This window comes from Capsicum annuum, unplaced genomic scaffold, assembly GCF_002878395.1.
Source record: "Capsicum annuum cultivar UCD-10X-F1 unplaced genomic scaffold, UCD10Xv1.1 ctg998, whole genome shotgun sequence".
NCBI lineage: Eukaryota > Viridiplantae > Streptophyta > Magnoliopsida > Solanales > Solanaceae > Capsicum > Capsicum annuum.
Window position 1 is genome coordinate 3,351,245 of NW_025896076.1, and position 18,758 is coordinate 3,370,002.

General features: G+C 36.4%; 1 protein-coding gene across 1 annotated transcript; it reads left to right on the plus strand.

The window, feature by feature from the left end:
- The first annotated feature begins 9,976 nt into the window (after positions 1-9,976).
- On the plus strand, positions 9,977-10,480 carry LOC124895827. Its single transcript, XM_047406238.1, has 2 exons — positions 9,977-10,155; positions 10,210-10,480. The coding sequence occupies exons 1-2, from the start codon at positions 9,977-9,979 to the stop codon at positions 10,478-10,480; spliced, it is 450 nt and encodes a 149-aa protein (XP_047262194.1).
- The last annotated feature ends 8,278 nt before the right edge of the window (positions 10,481-18,758 follow it).

Sequence of the window (18,758 nt, forward strand, 5' to 3'; positions counted from 1 at the left end):
AAATTGGAGCTGAAATTTTTGTCGGCATGTTTACAGCTTTGTTATTACATTTCAAATGGTTCTGATGTTGAAATGTCTTCCGTATCATATGAAGTTCATGATTTGGTTCAGTCACTTTTCATCTGAGTGGAGAGGATATGTTGGTTAAATTAAAGGATCATGTCATTGCTTGCCTATTTAAAAATATCAAACGTTATATCATCCCAGATCATCATTCTGAATCATGTGCCACTATGACTGAGGATCAGTTGGTTGAACTTTTGGATGCGCTCCTTTCGAATCTCCAATATCTACCCAAGGTTCGTACTGAGTTGATTTTACCGTCAAGGATACACTATGAGCTTCTTTAGAATGTATTTGGACATTTAAGAGATTTACACAATCTGATAATAAATGGTTGCATTGAACATAGTAAGACAATTGAATATGTCGTACCTTTGTTTCAGCTTATGGATGAGAGAGTAGGACACTATTGTTTTGTCTTTTAGTCTCATCAACTTGATGATGATGGATTTGATGATAGACTTGAAAGCTTGTCACGTTTTTTTAAATACAAGATGGATTATTAACTTGATGGATAAGACAAGTCAGATGTCTGTCGAGCTAATTCCAAGCTAGCTAATCTTCTTATGGAGGTTATTGCTGTTGAAATGGAAGCTATGCACATATGTTTTACAATTTTGACAGCTTCAATGTCAGTAGAAGTTGAACGCTTCCTGATGCAGCTCATAGAATCCTCTCCAAGAATTCTTACAAAATCTCTGATTCATCTACAGCTGCACATGGTTAATGCTATTACTCATAGCACTTCAGCAGGCAACACTCATGTGATGATAGAGTTCCTATTGATTATTGTTGATGATGTGCCCCTAGACGTTATTCGTCCTGACAAGTTGTTTGTTTTCTTGGTGTTGAAGCACTTACCAAGGAGGTATTCATTCTTGTAAGCAACTTAGAAGAGAACTCAAGAAATAAAGAGAGTATGAATGAAATAAGTAGTGTGAGTCTAAACTTGCTTGAAAAAATTGAAATCCTGAAGGAAGATCTCAGGAATATTTTCTTGAAAGTCCCTGCAAACTCATCTCACCTCTGCTTTCCCATGAGTGATGGACAGCTCTTCATGACTCTTCTTCTCAGAAACGTAACTGACTTGATCAATTCGAATGCTTATTCAGTTGCTTTGATAAAAGAAGAAATTGTTACGGTTTCTTCCCTAATTTTCTTACCAAGTTTAAGTTTTACTTTTCTTGAAAGAAAAATAAAAGTAATACCATAATTACTTTTACTTTTCCTGAAAGGAAAATATAAAATTTTTTCATATTTGGCTAACCTTTTTCTAAGAGAAAAGGTTTTGGAAGTCTATAAAAAGAAGACCCTCCCTTTGTCATACCATAACATAATAGCATCCACAATGTAGTCTTTTAAGAGTCTTGTTTAGGGAGAGATTTCTCCCAATAGATTTTAAGCTTTTTTATTTAGTTTTCAATATGTAGGCTTCTTGGCCAATCATATCAAATAATATGTGTTTTTATTACAGTTTTCTTTGTCGTCTGATTTATCGTCTCATGATTTGTAAACTTTAAGCTTTCGCATGACGCCCTCTCGATTTCGAACCCAACAAGTGGTATCAGAGCCTACAGTTCAAAGGTCCAATAGTTTGGTGAAATGAGGCTGAAGACAAGTTCAAGGCAGTTCTAATAAATTTGCAATCAATGTGATGATGATGAAGATTTTTTGTCGAACTACATGTAGAGAAGAAGTTTTAAGCATATTTCAATATTCTTGTTGCTGCATCTTTAAAAATAAAATATTTATTTTTAATCCACTTTTAACCATAGTATTTTAAATCTTATTTTTAACTATGGCAAGTAGGAGTGATGAAGATTATGTAAACAACAAAGATCATGCATGCGAATAAGGTGGATAAAATTATGTCAAGAAAATCAAGCCAAAAGGGGAGATTTGTTAGGGTTTTTACCCTGATTTTCTTACCAAGTTTAAGTTTTACTTTTTTTGAAAGAAAAATAAAAGTAATAACATAATTACTTCTACTTTTCCTGAAAGGAAAATATAAAATTTTTTCATATTTGGCTAACCTCTTTCTAAGAGGAAACGTTTTGGAAGTCCATAAATAGAAGACCCTCTCTTCTCATACCATAACACAATAGTATCCATAATGTAGTCTTTTGAGTCTTTCTTAGGGAAAGATTTCTCCCAATAAATTTTAAGCTTTTTGATTTAGTTTTCAATATGTAGGCTTCTTGGCCAATCATATCAAATAATATGTGCTTTTATTACAGTTTTCTTTGTCGTCTGATTTATCATCTCATGATTTGCAAACTTTAAGCCTTCGCATGATGCCCTCTTAATTTTGAAACCAACAGAAATCATTCGGGTGAAAGAAGACGTACATCTCAAAGATCGTTCTTCGACAAAGTTGAGAAATAACTGAATAGAAATCTCTAGTCTTGTGTTCTAGATATGGCATACGCAGCAGAGCATTATATTAACTCAATTATTGTCATAGATAATGGTCTCTTGCAGCTAATCTTCATACTTCCTGATACCATAGGAAAACTAGAGCTTGTCAAATAAAGAGGTACAACAAAACATCTCTAGGAACACAAGCTCGATTTTTGCGAACTCACCTAGCTGGTAAAGGTTTGAGAAATAAAGAAGGGGTAGTATATTAGACTCATGTATTATCCAAAGGCTACACTGATATATATACAAGTAAAGGAAAGACTAACTAAGGTAACTAGATATCTAAATCCCTAGAATAAGGCATAAATCAGGAAGAGAAATTTGAAAAATATATTACACAATCAATCATGTCCCAATACGCCCTGCAAGTTGAAGGTGGCATCAATAACCTTTAAATTAGACAGATGTTGATAAAATAAAGTCGAGGCAAAGGCTTTGTAAGCGTGTCCGCAAGCTGATCAACAGTATGTAAATACTAAACGAGCACTTGTTTTTGCTACACTTGATCTCTAATAAAGTGTAAATCAACTTCAATGTATTTCATCCTACTATGTACCACCGGATTTTCACAAATATAGGTATCACCAACTGTATCACAATAGATTATAGGTGGATCAAGAAGCTACACATGTAGTTCTACAAGAAGTTTTTGAACCCAATTGACCTCAAAAAGTGCAGAAGCTACTGCACATGGAGGAGCACGCGACAGTGTGTTACTTATTGGATGACTGGCTAATAGGATTTGCACCAAGGTACAGGATATATCCAAAAGTGGAGTTCCTGTCATTAATGTCACCAGCCTAATCGGTATTTGAATCATTAACAACCCAGGATGTATCTTGTTTTTTATCTGTAAGCCATGATTTTTTGTATATTGGAGGTACCACAAGATCTTCTTAACAAAAGACCAGTGTGTTTGTGTAGGAGAATGCATTAGTTGAGATAATTTGTTAACTTTAAAGCTTATATCTGGTCTGGTGAATAGCAGATATTGAAGCTTACCAAGTACTTGAGATACAAAATGGCATCCGCCAGAGGTGTAGTATCCTGTAAGGATAGTGAGGTAGTGGAACTCATTAGAGTTGTAACAGGCTTACATGCAAACATTTTATGGGCAGCAAGAAGATCAGAAACATACTTGGCCTAAGAGAAAATGATCCCTTCTTTAGTACGGGGAACTTCAATACCCAAAAAGTAGTAAAGATGTCCGAGGTCTTTGAGAGAGACTCTGGCTAAAAAAATCTTGATAGTTTTCTTAATGACCTCAGAGTTCGATCTAGTGATAATTATGTCATAAACATATACAAAAATGTAGAGCAATGTTTCATTTTGATGACAAATAAATAGAGAAGAGTCAAAGTTGGACTTTTGAAAGCCAATCTAAAGCAAGAATTGCTTTAACTTAGAGTACCAAGCTCGAGGGGCCTGCTTAAGTCCATAAATTTCTTTCTTTAATTTGCACACATAATTAGGAAAATCAGGATGACCATACCCACAAGGTTGACTCATATAAACATCTTCTTAAAGATGACCTTGAAGAAATACGTTATTCATATCTAGTTGGTACAAATGCCAATTATGTTGAACAGAAAGTGACAAAATGAGTGATAATCCACACCCAATCGTTGTGTGAAGCCTTTTGCAACTAGATAAGCTTTATACCTATCAACACTTCCATATGATTTGGTTTTGATAAGATAGACCCATTTACCATCAATAATATTTTGAGAAGAAGATGGTGGTACAAGCTTTCATGTCTTGTTGTTCATCAATGCCTCAAACTCAAGTTTCATCGCTTCTCTCCAGTGTGTACTTTTTTAAGCTCTGTTATAAGTGGTGGGAAATAGTTTAGTTAATGCAACTATAAGATAATCAAATGTTTTCTTGGATTTGTAATATTATTTTATGAATGAGTAAGAGGTCAGTAAATGGATGGTTGTTGGGTATGTGCGAAAGCTATGGTAGAGGATTGGTGATGGTTGTTTGATGGAATGGATGGGGAGGGGTCAGGAGTTAGTATTGATAAAGGGGTTGTCGGGGTGTGTTGATTTCGGTGTTGATACTGGATTAGTAGATATGTGGTGGGTGGGACATAATAGGCTGTGTAGAGCAATCTGAGCTAGCGGTAGGAGTTGGTGATGCTGCCAAAGATGAACCTGAAGAAGAACCTGCAGGAGGAGTATCTGGCAATTCTGGAGCAACCTAATTGGCTGGAGAATCTGATAATCCACTGGAGGCACAGACTTGACACTAAGGTCACTTGACTCTTTGTATAAGATATCCCACTCTAACTTTGAAATTCTTTTATCTTTTAAAGATGAAAATATATCAGAAAAGGGAAATTTATTTTTATAAAAAAATAACATCTCATGAAATATGTATCCTTTGTGAAATAGGATCATAACACTGATGGTTGTGATGGGTATTAGAATATCCAAAGTAAACACAAGGGGTGGACTTGGGTTCTAGTTTATGTTTGGCATATGGTTTAAGCCATGGATAACATAGGAAACCAAAAGTACAAATGGATTGATAATTTTGAATTTCTCCAAATAATCGTTGGTATGGAGAATCATAATAAAGTGTGCGGGTAGGTAGTCTGTTAATCAAGAATGTGGCTTATTGACAGGCAAAGAACAAAAGTACTAGAGGCATGGAGGCTTGGTGTAAAATGGATTTTGTTATTTTAATGATGTGTCGATGCCTACGTTCAGCCATTGCTACTCATTGTGGAGTGTATGTACAAGGTGTTCAATCCCATTGGTGTGAACAAATGACTTGAGACCTTCAAATTCACCACCGCCATCAGTGTAAACTGAGAGTATTTTTGTATGAAAATAATTTTCAACAAGTGGTTTAAATTTAGAGAAAACTATTTTGACCTCATTTTTATTTTTAAGTGTGTACAGCCAAATTTATTTTGTAAATTGATCAACAAAAATTACATAATATAATTTTTTGTCAATTGACAAAATAGGTGATGGTCCCCATACATCGCTGAAAATAATTTGTAAATGTTTTTTGCTCACCTGAGAATACTTAGAAAAAGGTTGCCAATGACTTTTATTAGAAGAGTAAGAATTACAATGATCAAACATTTTAGAATTTGAAATTGGAATTGAAAACTTTTGTGAGAGTGCTTGAAGCACTCTTTTATTTGGGTGTCCTAATTTTCTATGCCAAGATTGTTGAGATTCTGCCATATAGGATTGGTAGCTCAGATTACTTTGGGATCCTCCAGTAGGCCACTCATAAAGTCCTTCTTTATTCTGGCCTCGTGCCAATGGTGCCACGTACTTAGGTGTCTTTACAAGAAAATCAAAAGGAAAAAATTCTATGGAGGTTAGATTATCTTTGCCAAATTGAAACACAGATATAAGGTTATGTTTAATATCTGGTGCACACAAAGTATTTGAAAGATGAAACTTTTATTTGAACATGACCGCTGTGAGTTATAGGGATTTTGTTACCATTACCATGGTAATATTGTCAGTACCAGTGTAGTCATTCGGACATTGAAGATTTTGAGAATCAGAAGTCACATGATGCGATGCTCCTTAATCGACAACCCAAGGTATAGAAATAAAGTTTGCTCTGGCTTCTAAGTGATTGTGGGAGCATGAATGGCACACATTGGCAATATGCCCAGTACGACCACATAGCAGACAAACTAGATGATTTTGTCAAGAGGCCGTTAGATGTCTATTTGGTGATGTGGCTGGTGCATTCGTTGGACGTCAATTTGGTGATGGTTTTTGTGCCACTGCAGCTGTAATTAAGGCTTGATTAGGCTCATTATGTTTGAGCAGAAGCTCTTCACTGAGAAGCTTATTGTAAATTTCCTCATATGAGATAGGCGTATCTTGCACTTAGATAACCATTAAAATTGAATCATACTCAGGACCTAGAACGCTAAGTATTTTGATAGCAAGTTCGTCATCGGGAATAGGAGTTCCAGCTATTGCAAGTTCATTAGCAACATTCCTTATCTCGTGCAAGTACTCTGTCATACTACGAGAGTTTTTTGTGATTGTTGCCAAAGAGTTTTAAAGACTAAAATTCCTTGTATGTGATTTGTTAGCATACAGGTTATGCAGTGTGTCCCACGCTTGCTTTGAGGTGGAAGTTTTGGAGATTGCAGAGGTGATTGTAGGTTCAATAGATGCCATTAAGGCATTACCAATCAATTGGTCTTGGTGAAACCAGAGTTTGTACTTAGGACTGGGTACCTCTTAGTTGTTGAGGGTTATTATTTTGATGGTGTTGCTAAGGTTCCATTGAGATGCAGTAGAGATCATGATCGAACATGAGAGATTCGACATGTGCTTTCCAAATGACAAAATTCATTGGACTAGTAAGCTTTAGGGGAAGTTAGGAACTGGAGTTAAATTGTACCAAAAGCCTGATGTTATTAGCAGGAATAATAGAATCATTTGGATTCACCATGGATGCCATAGAACTGATAGGAAAACATAAAAGAGATGATAAGGCTCGTTGGAGTTTAGAAAGGCTCTGATACCATAAAGGTTCGAGAGATGAATAAGGAGTAGTATATTAGACTTATGGATTATCCAAAGGTTACAATGATATATATACAATATCAAAATCTCTAGAAATCAGCTAGAATATTATATACATTTAATTAGGCATAAATTAGGGTGAGAAATCTACACAATCAATCATGTCCCAATATGTGGTAAAATAATTGTAGGTTTTCAAGTGGAGATAGAGTGGATAATTAGAAAGATCACCAGTGGACCAACTAAGATAGATATCATTTCCATAGTCGGCATTCCAGGGCTTGGAGAAACCACTTTGGCTTACAAAGGATATAATGATAAGTCAATTGTTGGTCATTTCGATGTCTGTGCTTGGTGCACAATTGACCAGGAACGTAATGATAAAAAATTGTTGCAGAAAATTTTCAATCAAATTATTGGTTTGAAAGGAAGAGTCAGTGAGGATGCCATAGATGATGGAAATGCTGATAAGCTATGGAAACAACTATTTGGAAAGAGGTACTTATTGTCTTGGATGACTTGTGGGATACTGCAACGTGGGATGAGCTAACAAGACCTTTTCCAACTGAATTTAAGAAAGAAAGCAGAGTTATTTTAAAAAGTCAAAAAAAGGAAATGCTTGCACATGGAAAATGCCATAGTGATCCTCTTGATCTTCAATTTCTAAGACCAAATGAAAGTTGGGAGTTATTATAGAAAAGGGTATTCGGAGAAGAACGTTTCTCTGATGAACTAAAGGATGTTGGAGAAAAATTACTCCAAAAGTGTGATGGGCTTCCTTTGGTGCTTGATCTGATTGGTGGAGTCATTTCTAGGAAGGAAAAGAGAGAGGCTCTGTGGCTTGAAGTTCTCAATAATTTGAGTTTCTTTATTTTTAAGGATGAAGAGGAAGTGGAGAAGGTAATACAATTATGTTATGACCATTTATCAGATCTCCTAAATCTATGCTTTCTATATCTTGTAAGTTATACAAAAGACAAAGATATTTAGATCTCTGAGTTAAAAGATTTATGGAGTCTTTGAGAGACTTGTGGAACCAACTGATTTGAAGAGATTTTGGAAGAAGTAGTGGAGGTTTATGTGGATGAGTTAATTCCTAGTAGCTTGGTAATAGTGAGAGGTCATAGATGCCAAATTCTGGATCTTGTACATAATTTTTGTTTGATAAAATCTAGAAAGGAAAAGTTGTTTGACTTCACGAGTGCAAGTGTTTTGTCTTCCTCCTCTTCTTCTTTTTCAGATCTGATGCTGCGTCGGTTGATCATTCATTATGATAAAAATCATTCGGATGAAACTTTTTTCTTAAATCCAGATAATAAAAATCCTTTTGCTAAACACCTCCTTTCTTTGAAGATACACATGAACCGTGTTCTTCCATACAACAGTCACCTAAGACACTTGAGGCTTCTTTAAAGGCTGGAGCCGGTTATAATTTTGACATATACTTTGCTGAATAAAATAGGCATGCTTGTTCATTTGTGGTGCCGAATAATTTGGACGGAGGCAAAAGCTCTTTCTCCTTCATTTTCAAACCTATGGAATCTAGAAACTTTGGAGGTGAGTAACATTGTATCTAACATGGTATTATCACCTAGTATCTGGAGTCTTGCAAAGATATGACATGTTTCCATCTTTAATTGGTCCGTCTTTGATTCGGATATCGACAAACCAAAAAGATTAGAGAATCTGACAACTTTAATGTTTCTTGAACTTTCCTGTTCGGATATTTTAAAATGGTTTCCCAATCTTCTAACGCTTCAATTCCGGATGGATTGTTCAGCATCACAAAAGATTTATTTTCCAAGATTGAATGTCCTTAGTAAACCTGAACAAGTTACCCTATATTTTAAGTGCAGAGGGTACAAACATGTTACATAAGTTTAATTTTTAGTTACCTTCGAGTTTGAAAGAAGTGATGGTGGAAGGATTCGATCTAACATCCGATTCATTGTCAAGAATTGTGAAATCATTACCCAACCTTCAAAATATAGAATGGAGGAAGCATCCAAGGGGGAAAAGAACAGAACATGGAACAAGTAACCTTCCAGAATCTCAAATTGCTAAAATTGTATCAGGTGTCTTTTTCTAAATGGAAGGTCTGCAGATGAATCCTTTTCCGTGCTCGAGGAATTAGATATACTTCTTTGTACTCAGCTTATTGAGATCCTAGAGAGTTTTGGGGATATTACTTCATTAAAGCATATCTTGGTGTGGGAAAGCCGTCGGCTTATAGAGTCGGCACTTAAGATTAAGGAAGATGTTACAGAAAATATGGGAGAAGATAATCTTGAAGTACTCTACAACGGTATACTATTTTACGTGATTGCATACAAATTCATTAACTTTTCATACATTAAATACCCTTTTAGAATATGTTTTTCCAATGTTACTTTTAACTTAGATGATCTGATCTTCTTTGCAGAGAACATCGTATACAAATGATGGTCCATCACGGGAGGCTTATTTAAAATTGTTAGAAAATTAAGATTTAACTAGAAACTCCTAGTTAGTAGATATTTTTGTAGTAGAAACTCCTAGGTATTAGATAATTTTTGGAATAGGTTCTTCTAGAATATCCTAGTGTAGTATCTTGAATAAATAACTTGTATAATTATCTAGATATTCCAGAGTAGTAGAAAATAAGGATGACTAGATTTTTATTGTACATTTATCTAGAAGGATATTTAGAATCAACCATGAACTAGTATAAATAGGAGGCACATTGTGCATTTGTAGCCATCCAAAAAATAGAAATCACTCAAAAGTTTCAGCTTTCCCCTTCCATACAGTCTCTTTTGTAGCAATTTACAGCTGTAATTTCCCTATATTTTTCTCCTTGTAGCTTTACTCTTTACGTTCCCTTTGTTTTTGACATGGTATCAGAGCCTATTTATTATGGGATATGAAGCTATTTTTTTTATTGGCTCATCTTATTTTTAGCTCCTTTTCTTGGATCAGTTTGCTGAAAAAACATGGAACAAGAAAATCAACAAACAACGGGTCCTCCGATTTTCTCAGGAGAGAATTACCATTTTTGGGCCATTAAAATGAAGGCTTATTTGAAGGTTCTCAACTTGTGGGATATTGTTGAGAGAGGAGAACCTGTTGTCCAGCCATTGAGAGACCACCCAACTCTCAATGATATCAAAAAGTATGATGAGTTGGTGACTAGATCTCCATGAGCTCTCACTTGCATACATTCAAGCCATATGGAAGTGATGTTTACAAGGATTATGGCTTGTGAGACAGCCAAAGAATCCTGGGATAAGCTAAAAGAGGAGTTTGAAGGCAGCAACAAATTTAAGTCTGTTAAGGTCTTAGCTTTAAACAGGGAGTTTGAACTCTTGAAGATGAAGGATTTGGATAGTGTGAAAGAATACTCTTCCATGCTAATGGATATTGTGAACCAAATTAGGATACTTGGTGGAAAATTTCCAGATCAGAAGGTTGTAGAGAAGATCATGGTCAGCCTTTAGGATAAGTTTGAATCAAAAATCTCAGCTATTGAAGAGTCTTGTGACTCTACTCTTCAATAGCTGAGCTGATCTCTAAATTGCAAATTCAAGAGCAAAAAGTAACCATGAGAAGCAAAGGGACAATCGAAGATTCCTTTCAAGTAAGGTATAAATTCAAGCAACAAAAGAAAGGCAAAAAAAGTCTCTTTAGACCACTCTGGAGATATGAAATATGGTGGATACCAAGGTGAATTGTCGAGGAGCGAAAAATTTCCACCTTGTGGTATTTGTAAGAAGACAAACCACTTGGAGAAGAATTGTTGGCAGAAGTCCAAGAGGTCTCTTATTCAATGCAGATACTGCAAGAAGTATAGGCACATTGATAAGTATTGCAGGTAAAAGTAAACTTTAAGTGATCAGTCTTCCTAATGAGTAAATTTTGTGGAAGATCACCAAGTTGAAAAAAATAAGAGGAGGTATTTATGGCTTCACACAGATTACATGATGATCGATATAATTGGTATGTCAATAGTGCATGCACAAAGAATATGGTGACTAATGAAAATTTATTTATTAGCCTGAACAGGTCTGATAGGACCAAAGGGAAGCTTGGAGATGGTGCACTAGTGCAAGATCAAGGAAGAGGATCAACGAAATTCCCTACGGAAGAAGGTATAAAAACCATAAACAATGTTCTTTATGTGCCAAGCCTGACTCAAAACTTGTTGAGTGTTGCTCAGTTTCTTTATAATAATTATTCACTTACTTTTAAGGATAAAAAAAAATGTGTCTTTTCTTATACTAAAGGTTGTGGAGTAGCTAAAATTAGCATGATTGGAAATTCTTTTCCAATTTCATGTTATTCTACTGAAAGTTGCTCTTTCAATGTTGAAATGAGTGATAATTGGCTTTGGCACAAAAGATTTGGTCATTACAATCTTAGTTCATTGGTGTATATGCAATCCAAGGGAATGGTGCTTGATGTACCCAAAATTGACATGTGTCGAGATGTTTGTGAGTCATGTCAATTTGGTAAATTGCATAAACGATCCTTTCCTAAAGGAAGTCTTTAGAGGGCGAAGGAAAAGCTAGAGTTGATTCATACAGATATATGTAGACCAATGAGGATGGCTTGTTTGAGTGGGAATAAATATTTTATTCTCTTCATAGATTATCTAACTCGAATGACATGGGTCTATTTTCTAAGTAACAAAGTTCAGGTGTTCTCTATTTTCAAAGAATTCAAGGCTATGGTAGAAAGGGAGAGTGTGTACCAGTTGAAGTATATTAGGTCAGATAATGGAACTGAATATACTTCGCACTAGTTCAGAAAATATTGTAAAGATGTGGGTATTCAATAATAATTTACAGTTAGCTGCACTCCAAAACAGAACGGCGTTTCAGAGAGGAAGAACAGAACAGTGATGGAGATGGCGAGATGCATGTTGGCAGAAAATAAGATGCCTAAATATTTTTGGGCTGCGGCAGTCAATAGTGTCGTCTATTTGCTGAACATATTACCAACTAGAGCACATCAAGACATGATGCCATTCGAAGCATGGAGGGGTATAAAGTCGTCTGCAAGACACTTAAAAGTTTTTGGTTCAGTCTGCTATGCACTTGTTCCAAATGCTAAAAGAGGCAAATTGGATAACAAGGAGGAACTTTGTATTTTGTTGGGCTATAGCACAACTATAAAAGGGTAAAAGGTGTATAATATTCGTACGAAGAAGATGCCTATCAGTAGATATCTTACAATGGACGAGTCTAGCCATTATGATTGGGATCGAGATATTGTTGTAAAGAACCAAGATAGGAGTACTTTTGTTGCAGTTCAAAATCCCAGACGAGTGATATTTCTTCCAATCCTATTGATGGAGCAGGACACTTTTCAAATGTTGAATTGAAAACTGATTATCCAATTTTGAAGACCAGACCACTAGCTGAAGTTTATGAGCAATGCAATTTGCTCTTATCGAACTATCTTACTTTGAATGAGCAGCAAGTCATAAGGCTTGGATTAATGAAATAGAGGAGGAGCTTCCAATGATTAATAAAAATGATACTTAGGTGCTGGTTGAAAGGCCCAAAAAAAAGAACATCATCGGTATTGTTACGACCCGATCTGGGACCCTAGCCGTGATGAACATCCCAAACTATGAAGGTCTGAATGCCCTTATCTATTTGGTAATCACGTACAATATTCATACAATAATAAAAGATACGGAGAAAGTAAATAAATATGGAACCATGGTCATACTCTGAGTTCAAAATAATAATGAAGACTAAAATTCAACAACATCTAGATAGTATCTGACTCAGTCTGCGAAATCTCTACTATATATGAAACAAAGCTGTCTAAAAACTGGGACAAGGCTCCCAGTGGACCAAAACCAACATAAATAACAATAGTCTGAAAGATATAGGACTTCCAGAATAAAGAAGGCTCACCAACTTCACACTTCACTTCAATCTGGAAAATCTATGGCTTAGCAGGACCTCTAGACTGTGCCTCGGACCTTGGAAGGTAGAGGGTCTATACAACTGTATTGGTGCGCAGAGCAAAACCAAAATAACAATGTTTTTGCTTAACATAAGTAAAAGAGATTTGAAAACAATTCATAAACATAACATATGATGAGAAAATACATGGGCATATTTAAAAGGAACTGAACAATCATCTGAAAACTCTGTGACTAACTCTTTATTTTACTTCTGTGCTAGGTGGTATGCCCTACAACTCTGAAATTCCATGGGCTATGTGGAATCTATCCTTCACTTGGCAGCCTAGCCCCAACCCAAGTTTTCCACAAGAGTTGGAGTCTCTTTCTCTCTCTGTACGCCATAGGGAACAACACTAGCGTAAAATCCCTCTTGGAGAAAATAATGAACGCGTATCGACAAAACATGATTTTGGGCTACGAGTTACTTGAACTCAATCCTTCTTTGGGCAACCACCTAACCCTCTTTAAGCCCATTTTTAACTTTTAAAATGTGTATTCTCTGAAATCAAACTCTAAAAAATCTAGCTCTGTCATGACATACATTTATATGGTATCGTCATACCATTGACTTTCAAGTCACATCTCTGAGCCATTATTAGCATATTAAAATCTCTGTTTTCAAAACATAAGTATGGGACCACTATATCAATAAATCAGTTCAAAGAACTCTTTCTTTAAATTTATGTGAACACATGCAAGGAAATTTCTATTTGTCAACATTTCAATAACATAAGGTGGTCATGTCAATTTACTCAATAACATGCAATTCTTTCTTTTAAAAAAGTATATAGGTATAATAAGTAACTCTCTCTCATCATCTCTAAATTATATCAAATACTTGGATTTTGAAAAGAACGCTTTCAAATCATAAACCATGTACTTCAAATCATTCCCAATAAGTTTATAAACTCTAATTCATCAAAAAAGAGGGATTTCAATAATAATGCTCTCAATCAAATCTTCAATTTCATACATATACAAATATGTATAAATCAATTTAAGGGAAAAGACCACAAGGGCAAAACAATTCTACCCTTAAAAGGTTCTAATGCATAACTTAAAACATAGGATCCAAAACCTCTTTATAAATTACAGCTTGATAGCTTTAAATCATATTCAAGAGATCCAACAAGCCCATGTAGTTTTAGGATAAGCCCTACATACCTGAAATTATGAATTTTGAATGAACTCTTGCTTTAGGGATGCTATTCGAATTATTGATGGATGATTCTTTAAGCTCTAGGTCTGGGGATTCCGATTCTTGAAGAAATTTTGAAAAGTGACAGTTAAATTTTGAGTTCTCTTGGATTTTTGGGTTGAAACCCTAGAAAGTATTCCTGAGTGATTTGTGAGAAAATATAATGTATTTTGGTGATTTGAGGATTAAATCCCATGTTAAAGACGAAAAGGGGTGGGGTAAATGACTAAATTGCCCCCTCTTGGATGCGAATTTTAAAAAAACTGAAACAACTGAGCATCGACGCGATTGGCGATGTGGCGCGTCGATGGCATCGACGCTATACCCGACACATCGTGCCCTTATTATGGCAAGCCTTGGTATTTTTTCCTACCAATTCCTGCACAAAAATTGACCAACACGATTGGCTACACGGCGTGCCAAGATCGTATTGGTCCACTATTTTAGGACATCAAACAAGGTCTAAACGCAGCTCAAAAAATCCGAAACCCGTCCGGGAACACCTATTGACCTCCTGGATCATGATTTAGCTAAAATATTAACTATTGAAGGTTAGGAAGGTCATGAAATAATTCTTCAAAGATTTGGAGCTCAAAATGAGACTAAGTCCCTTTCTACACTTAGAAAAATTTTTAGATGAGCACCCCTATAAGCATACCATAAAGTGATACCGAGTCGAGGAAACCATGGGGTGTTACATTATCCCCCTCTTAGGATCATTCGTCCCTGAATGATGACTTAGAATACAGGCAAGCATGATTTCAAACTTGATAAGGAAATAAAGAAGGAGGGATATAGAGAGTAGTAGAATAATACCTTCTATGTCGTCACCCATTGACTCAAAAAGGTTAAGGTATCTAGCTCGCATGTCATCTTTTGATTCTCAAGTAGCTTCCTCAACTTTTTTATTATTCCACAGTATCTTAATCAAAATTATTTCCTTAATCCTCAACTTTTTAACTTGGTGATCTAAGATTGCAATAGGCTCTTCTTCGTATGACAAGGAGTCTGTCACCTTGATCTCCTCTACAGGCAACACTAGGGAATGGTCTCCAATGCACTTTTTCAATATGGACACATGGAATACTGGATAAACGGAGCCCAGACTTACAGGCAGATCTAACTTATAACCAACTCTACCTATCCTTCTCACAATTGATATGGTCCTATATAGCAAGGACTCAGCTTTTATTTCTTCCCGAATCACATGACTCCCTTCATAGGAGAGACTTTTGAAAACACCCAATCACCAACCTCAAATTCCAACTCCCTTCCCCTTACATCGGCGTAAGATTTCTGGCGACTCTGGGCTGTCTTACGTCATTCTCTAATGATTTTCACCTTCTTCATTGCCTGATGAACAAGATCAGGCCCAAACAGTCGTGTCTCACCCACTTTATACAAAACAATTGGTGATCTACATCTTCTCCCATAAAGCTCTTCAAAAGGTGCCATCTTAGTGCTGGCATGATAGCTATTATTGTAGGCAAACTCTATCAGTGGTAAGTGATCTAACCAACTACCTTTAAAGTCAATAACACAGGCCCTCAACATATCCCCAAGGGTATGAATGGTGCATTCAGCTTGTCCATCCGACTGAGGGTGGAATGCAGTACTTAGGTTCAATTGAGTACCTAAACCCCTCTAAAAAGATTTCCAAAACTTTGAAGAGAATTGCGTACCTCGATCAAATATAATGGATACGGGTGCCCTTGCAAATGGACTATCTCCTCAATATATAACTTGGCATAATAATATCCCAAATAGTTTGTTCTCACAGGAAAAAATTGAGCGGACTTGGTCAGCCGATCCATAATTAGCCAAATAGAATCATACTGATTTCGGGACCTTCGAAGTCCCGTGATGAAATCCATATTGATCATCTCCAACTTATATAAAGGCAAGGCTATCTCCTAGGAAGTACCACCTGGTCTCAAATGTTCCACTTTAACTTGTTGGCAATTTAGAAACTTGGAAATAAACTCAGCCACATCATGATTCATATTATTCCACCAATATATAGCCTTAAGATCATGGTACATTTTAGTAAAGCCTGGTGAACAACATACCTCAAAGTGTGAGCTTCGTCAAGGATCCTCTCTCGCAGACCATCCACATTTAAAACACACAGCCTACCTTGGTATCTCAAAATTCCATCACCACCAATTTCAAAATAAATCACCTTCTTTTGACACACGTCTTTCTTAATTTGCATCAAAATGAGATCTTCGGCCTGTCTTTCCTTCACTTCAGCACATAGTAAAGATTTAGCTATCTCATGCACATCTAACCCTCTATCTTTGGAATCCAAAAGTAACACTCCTAGATTTCCAAGCTGATGAATATCTTTCACCATCTCCCTCTTTCCTTCCTCAACATGAGAAAAACTGCCTATAGATAATCTGTTGAGGGCATCGGCTACCTTATTCTTCTTACTCGGATGATAGTGCAGGCTCATGTCATAATCTTTCAATAGTTCTAACCAATGCCTCTGCCTGAGGCTTAATTCCTTCTGCGAGAAAACATACTATAAACTTTTATGGTCAGTAAATATATCAATATATACCCCGTACAGATAATGTTGCAAAATTTGAAGTGCAAACAGCACAACTGCTAACTCCAAGTCATGTGTGGGATAATTTCGCTCGTGCACCTTCAACTACAGAGATGCATAAGCTACCATCCTACCATGCTACATAAGTACACACCCAAGTCCCACCCAGGATGCATCACAGTACACAACAAAACTCTCTGTACCATCCGAAAGAGTCAAAATAGGTGCAGTAGTCAACTTGTCTTTCAACTTCTCAAAACTATTATCACAGGAGTCAGACCATACAAACTTCACCTTTTTCTGTGTCAACTTAGTAAGTGGAGCAGCTATGGAGGAAAAACTCTCTACAAATCTTCTGTAGTACCCTGCCAAACCCAAGAAGTTCCAAATGTCAATTGGAGTCATGGGTCTGGGCCATTTTCTCACTGCCTCAACCTTTTGGGGATCAACTTTAATTCACTCACTAGATACAATATACCTCAAGAAAGCAATAGTATTAAGCTAAAATTCACATTTGAAAAACTTTGCATACAACTTATGATCTTTGAGAGTCTGAAGGATAATTCAGAGGTGATTAGCATGGTCCTCCTCACTCTTAGAATAAATCAAAATGTCATCAATATAAACTATGACAAACAGATCTAGAAACTGACGGAATACCCTATTTATTAGGTCCATGAAAGCTGCAGGGGCATTAGTTAACCCGAAGGACATGACTAAGAATTCATAGTAACTGTCTCAGGTTAGGAAAGCTGTTTTGGGAATATCTTACTCTCTAACCTTCAAGTAATGGTATCCCAAATGAAGGTCTATCTTTGAAAAACGTTTAGCACCCTGAAGTTGGTCAAAGAGATCATCAATCCTAGAAAGAGGATATTTATTTTTAACAGTGATCTTATTCAGCTTAAGATAATCTATACACATATGGAGAGAACTATCTTTCTTATGTACAAAGAGCACAGGTACACCCCAGGGGGAAACACTAGGACGGATAAAACCTCAGCCAAGAAGATATGTCAGCTGTTCTTTCAACTCTTTTAGTTCCACAAGAGCCATTCTAATGACGGAATAGAGATGGGATGAGTGTCCGATAATAAATCAATAACAAACTCTATCTCCCTATCAGGTGATATTCTTGGGAGATCATCGAGAAAAACTTCTAAAAACTCATTAACCACGGGGACTAACTGAAGAGAAGGACTTTTGATATTTGAATCTTTAACCTGAATAAGATGATACAAGCAACCCTTGGAAATAAGTTTATGGGATCTGAGGTAAGATATGAATTTCTCCCTATAAGCTACAGAATGCCCCTCCCACTCTATCATTGGTTCATTGGAAAAGAGAAGGTAACCTTTTGAGTCCTACAATTTAATATGGCATAACACGAATGGAGCCTGTCCATTCCCAGTATAGCATCAAAATTAACCATATCAAGCTCTATAAGGTCTGCCACGATATCACAAATATAAATGAACATAACACAATTTTTATATACCCTCCTAGCCACAACAGAATCACCTACAAGAGTGGAACTAGAAAATGGTTTTGCAATAACATTGGGCTCAAACCCAAAATCGACTACCACATATGGGGTCACATAAGATAGGGTAGACCTAGGATCAAGTAACACATACATATTATGGGAGAAGATTTGAAACATACTCGTGACTATATCTGGTGAGGCCTCTATCTCCTGGTGATTGGATAAAGCGTACAACCGATTGCGACCGCTCCCAGCAGCTGAAGTGGCACCCTTTTGAGGCGGCGGTGGCACAAAAGAATTTTCTTGTGACTTAGCTCCCCCAACATTACCTCTCACTGTTGGGCATTACCTTTGGATATGACCTATTGTACACACAAATAACATACCATGGTGCCAAATTGACATCTCTCTCGGTGGTGCCTTCCATACGTGTTACATCGACGATATGATCTAGCAGGTTGTGCCACACTTCCTTGCGAACTGTGTACCCTATACTCTCGGTCCCTGGACAGACTGGAAGTTCTAAAAACACCAATCAGCTGGAGGTCTGGGCACTG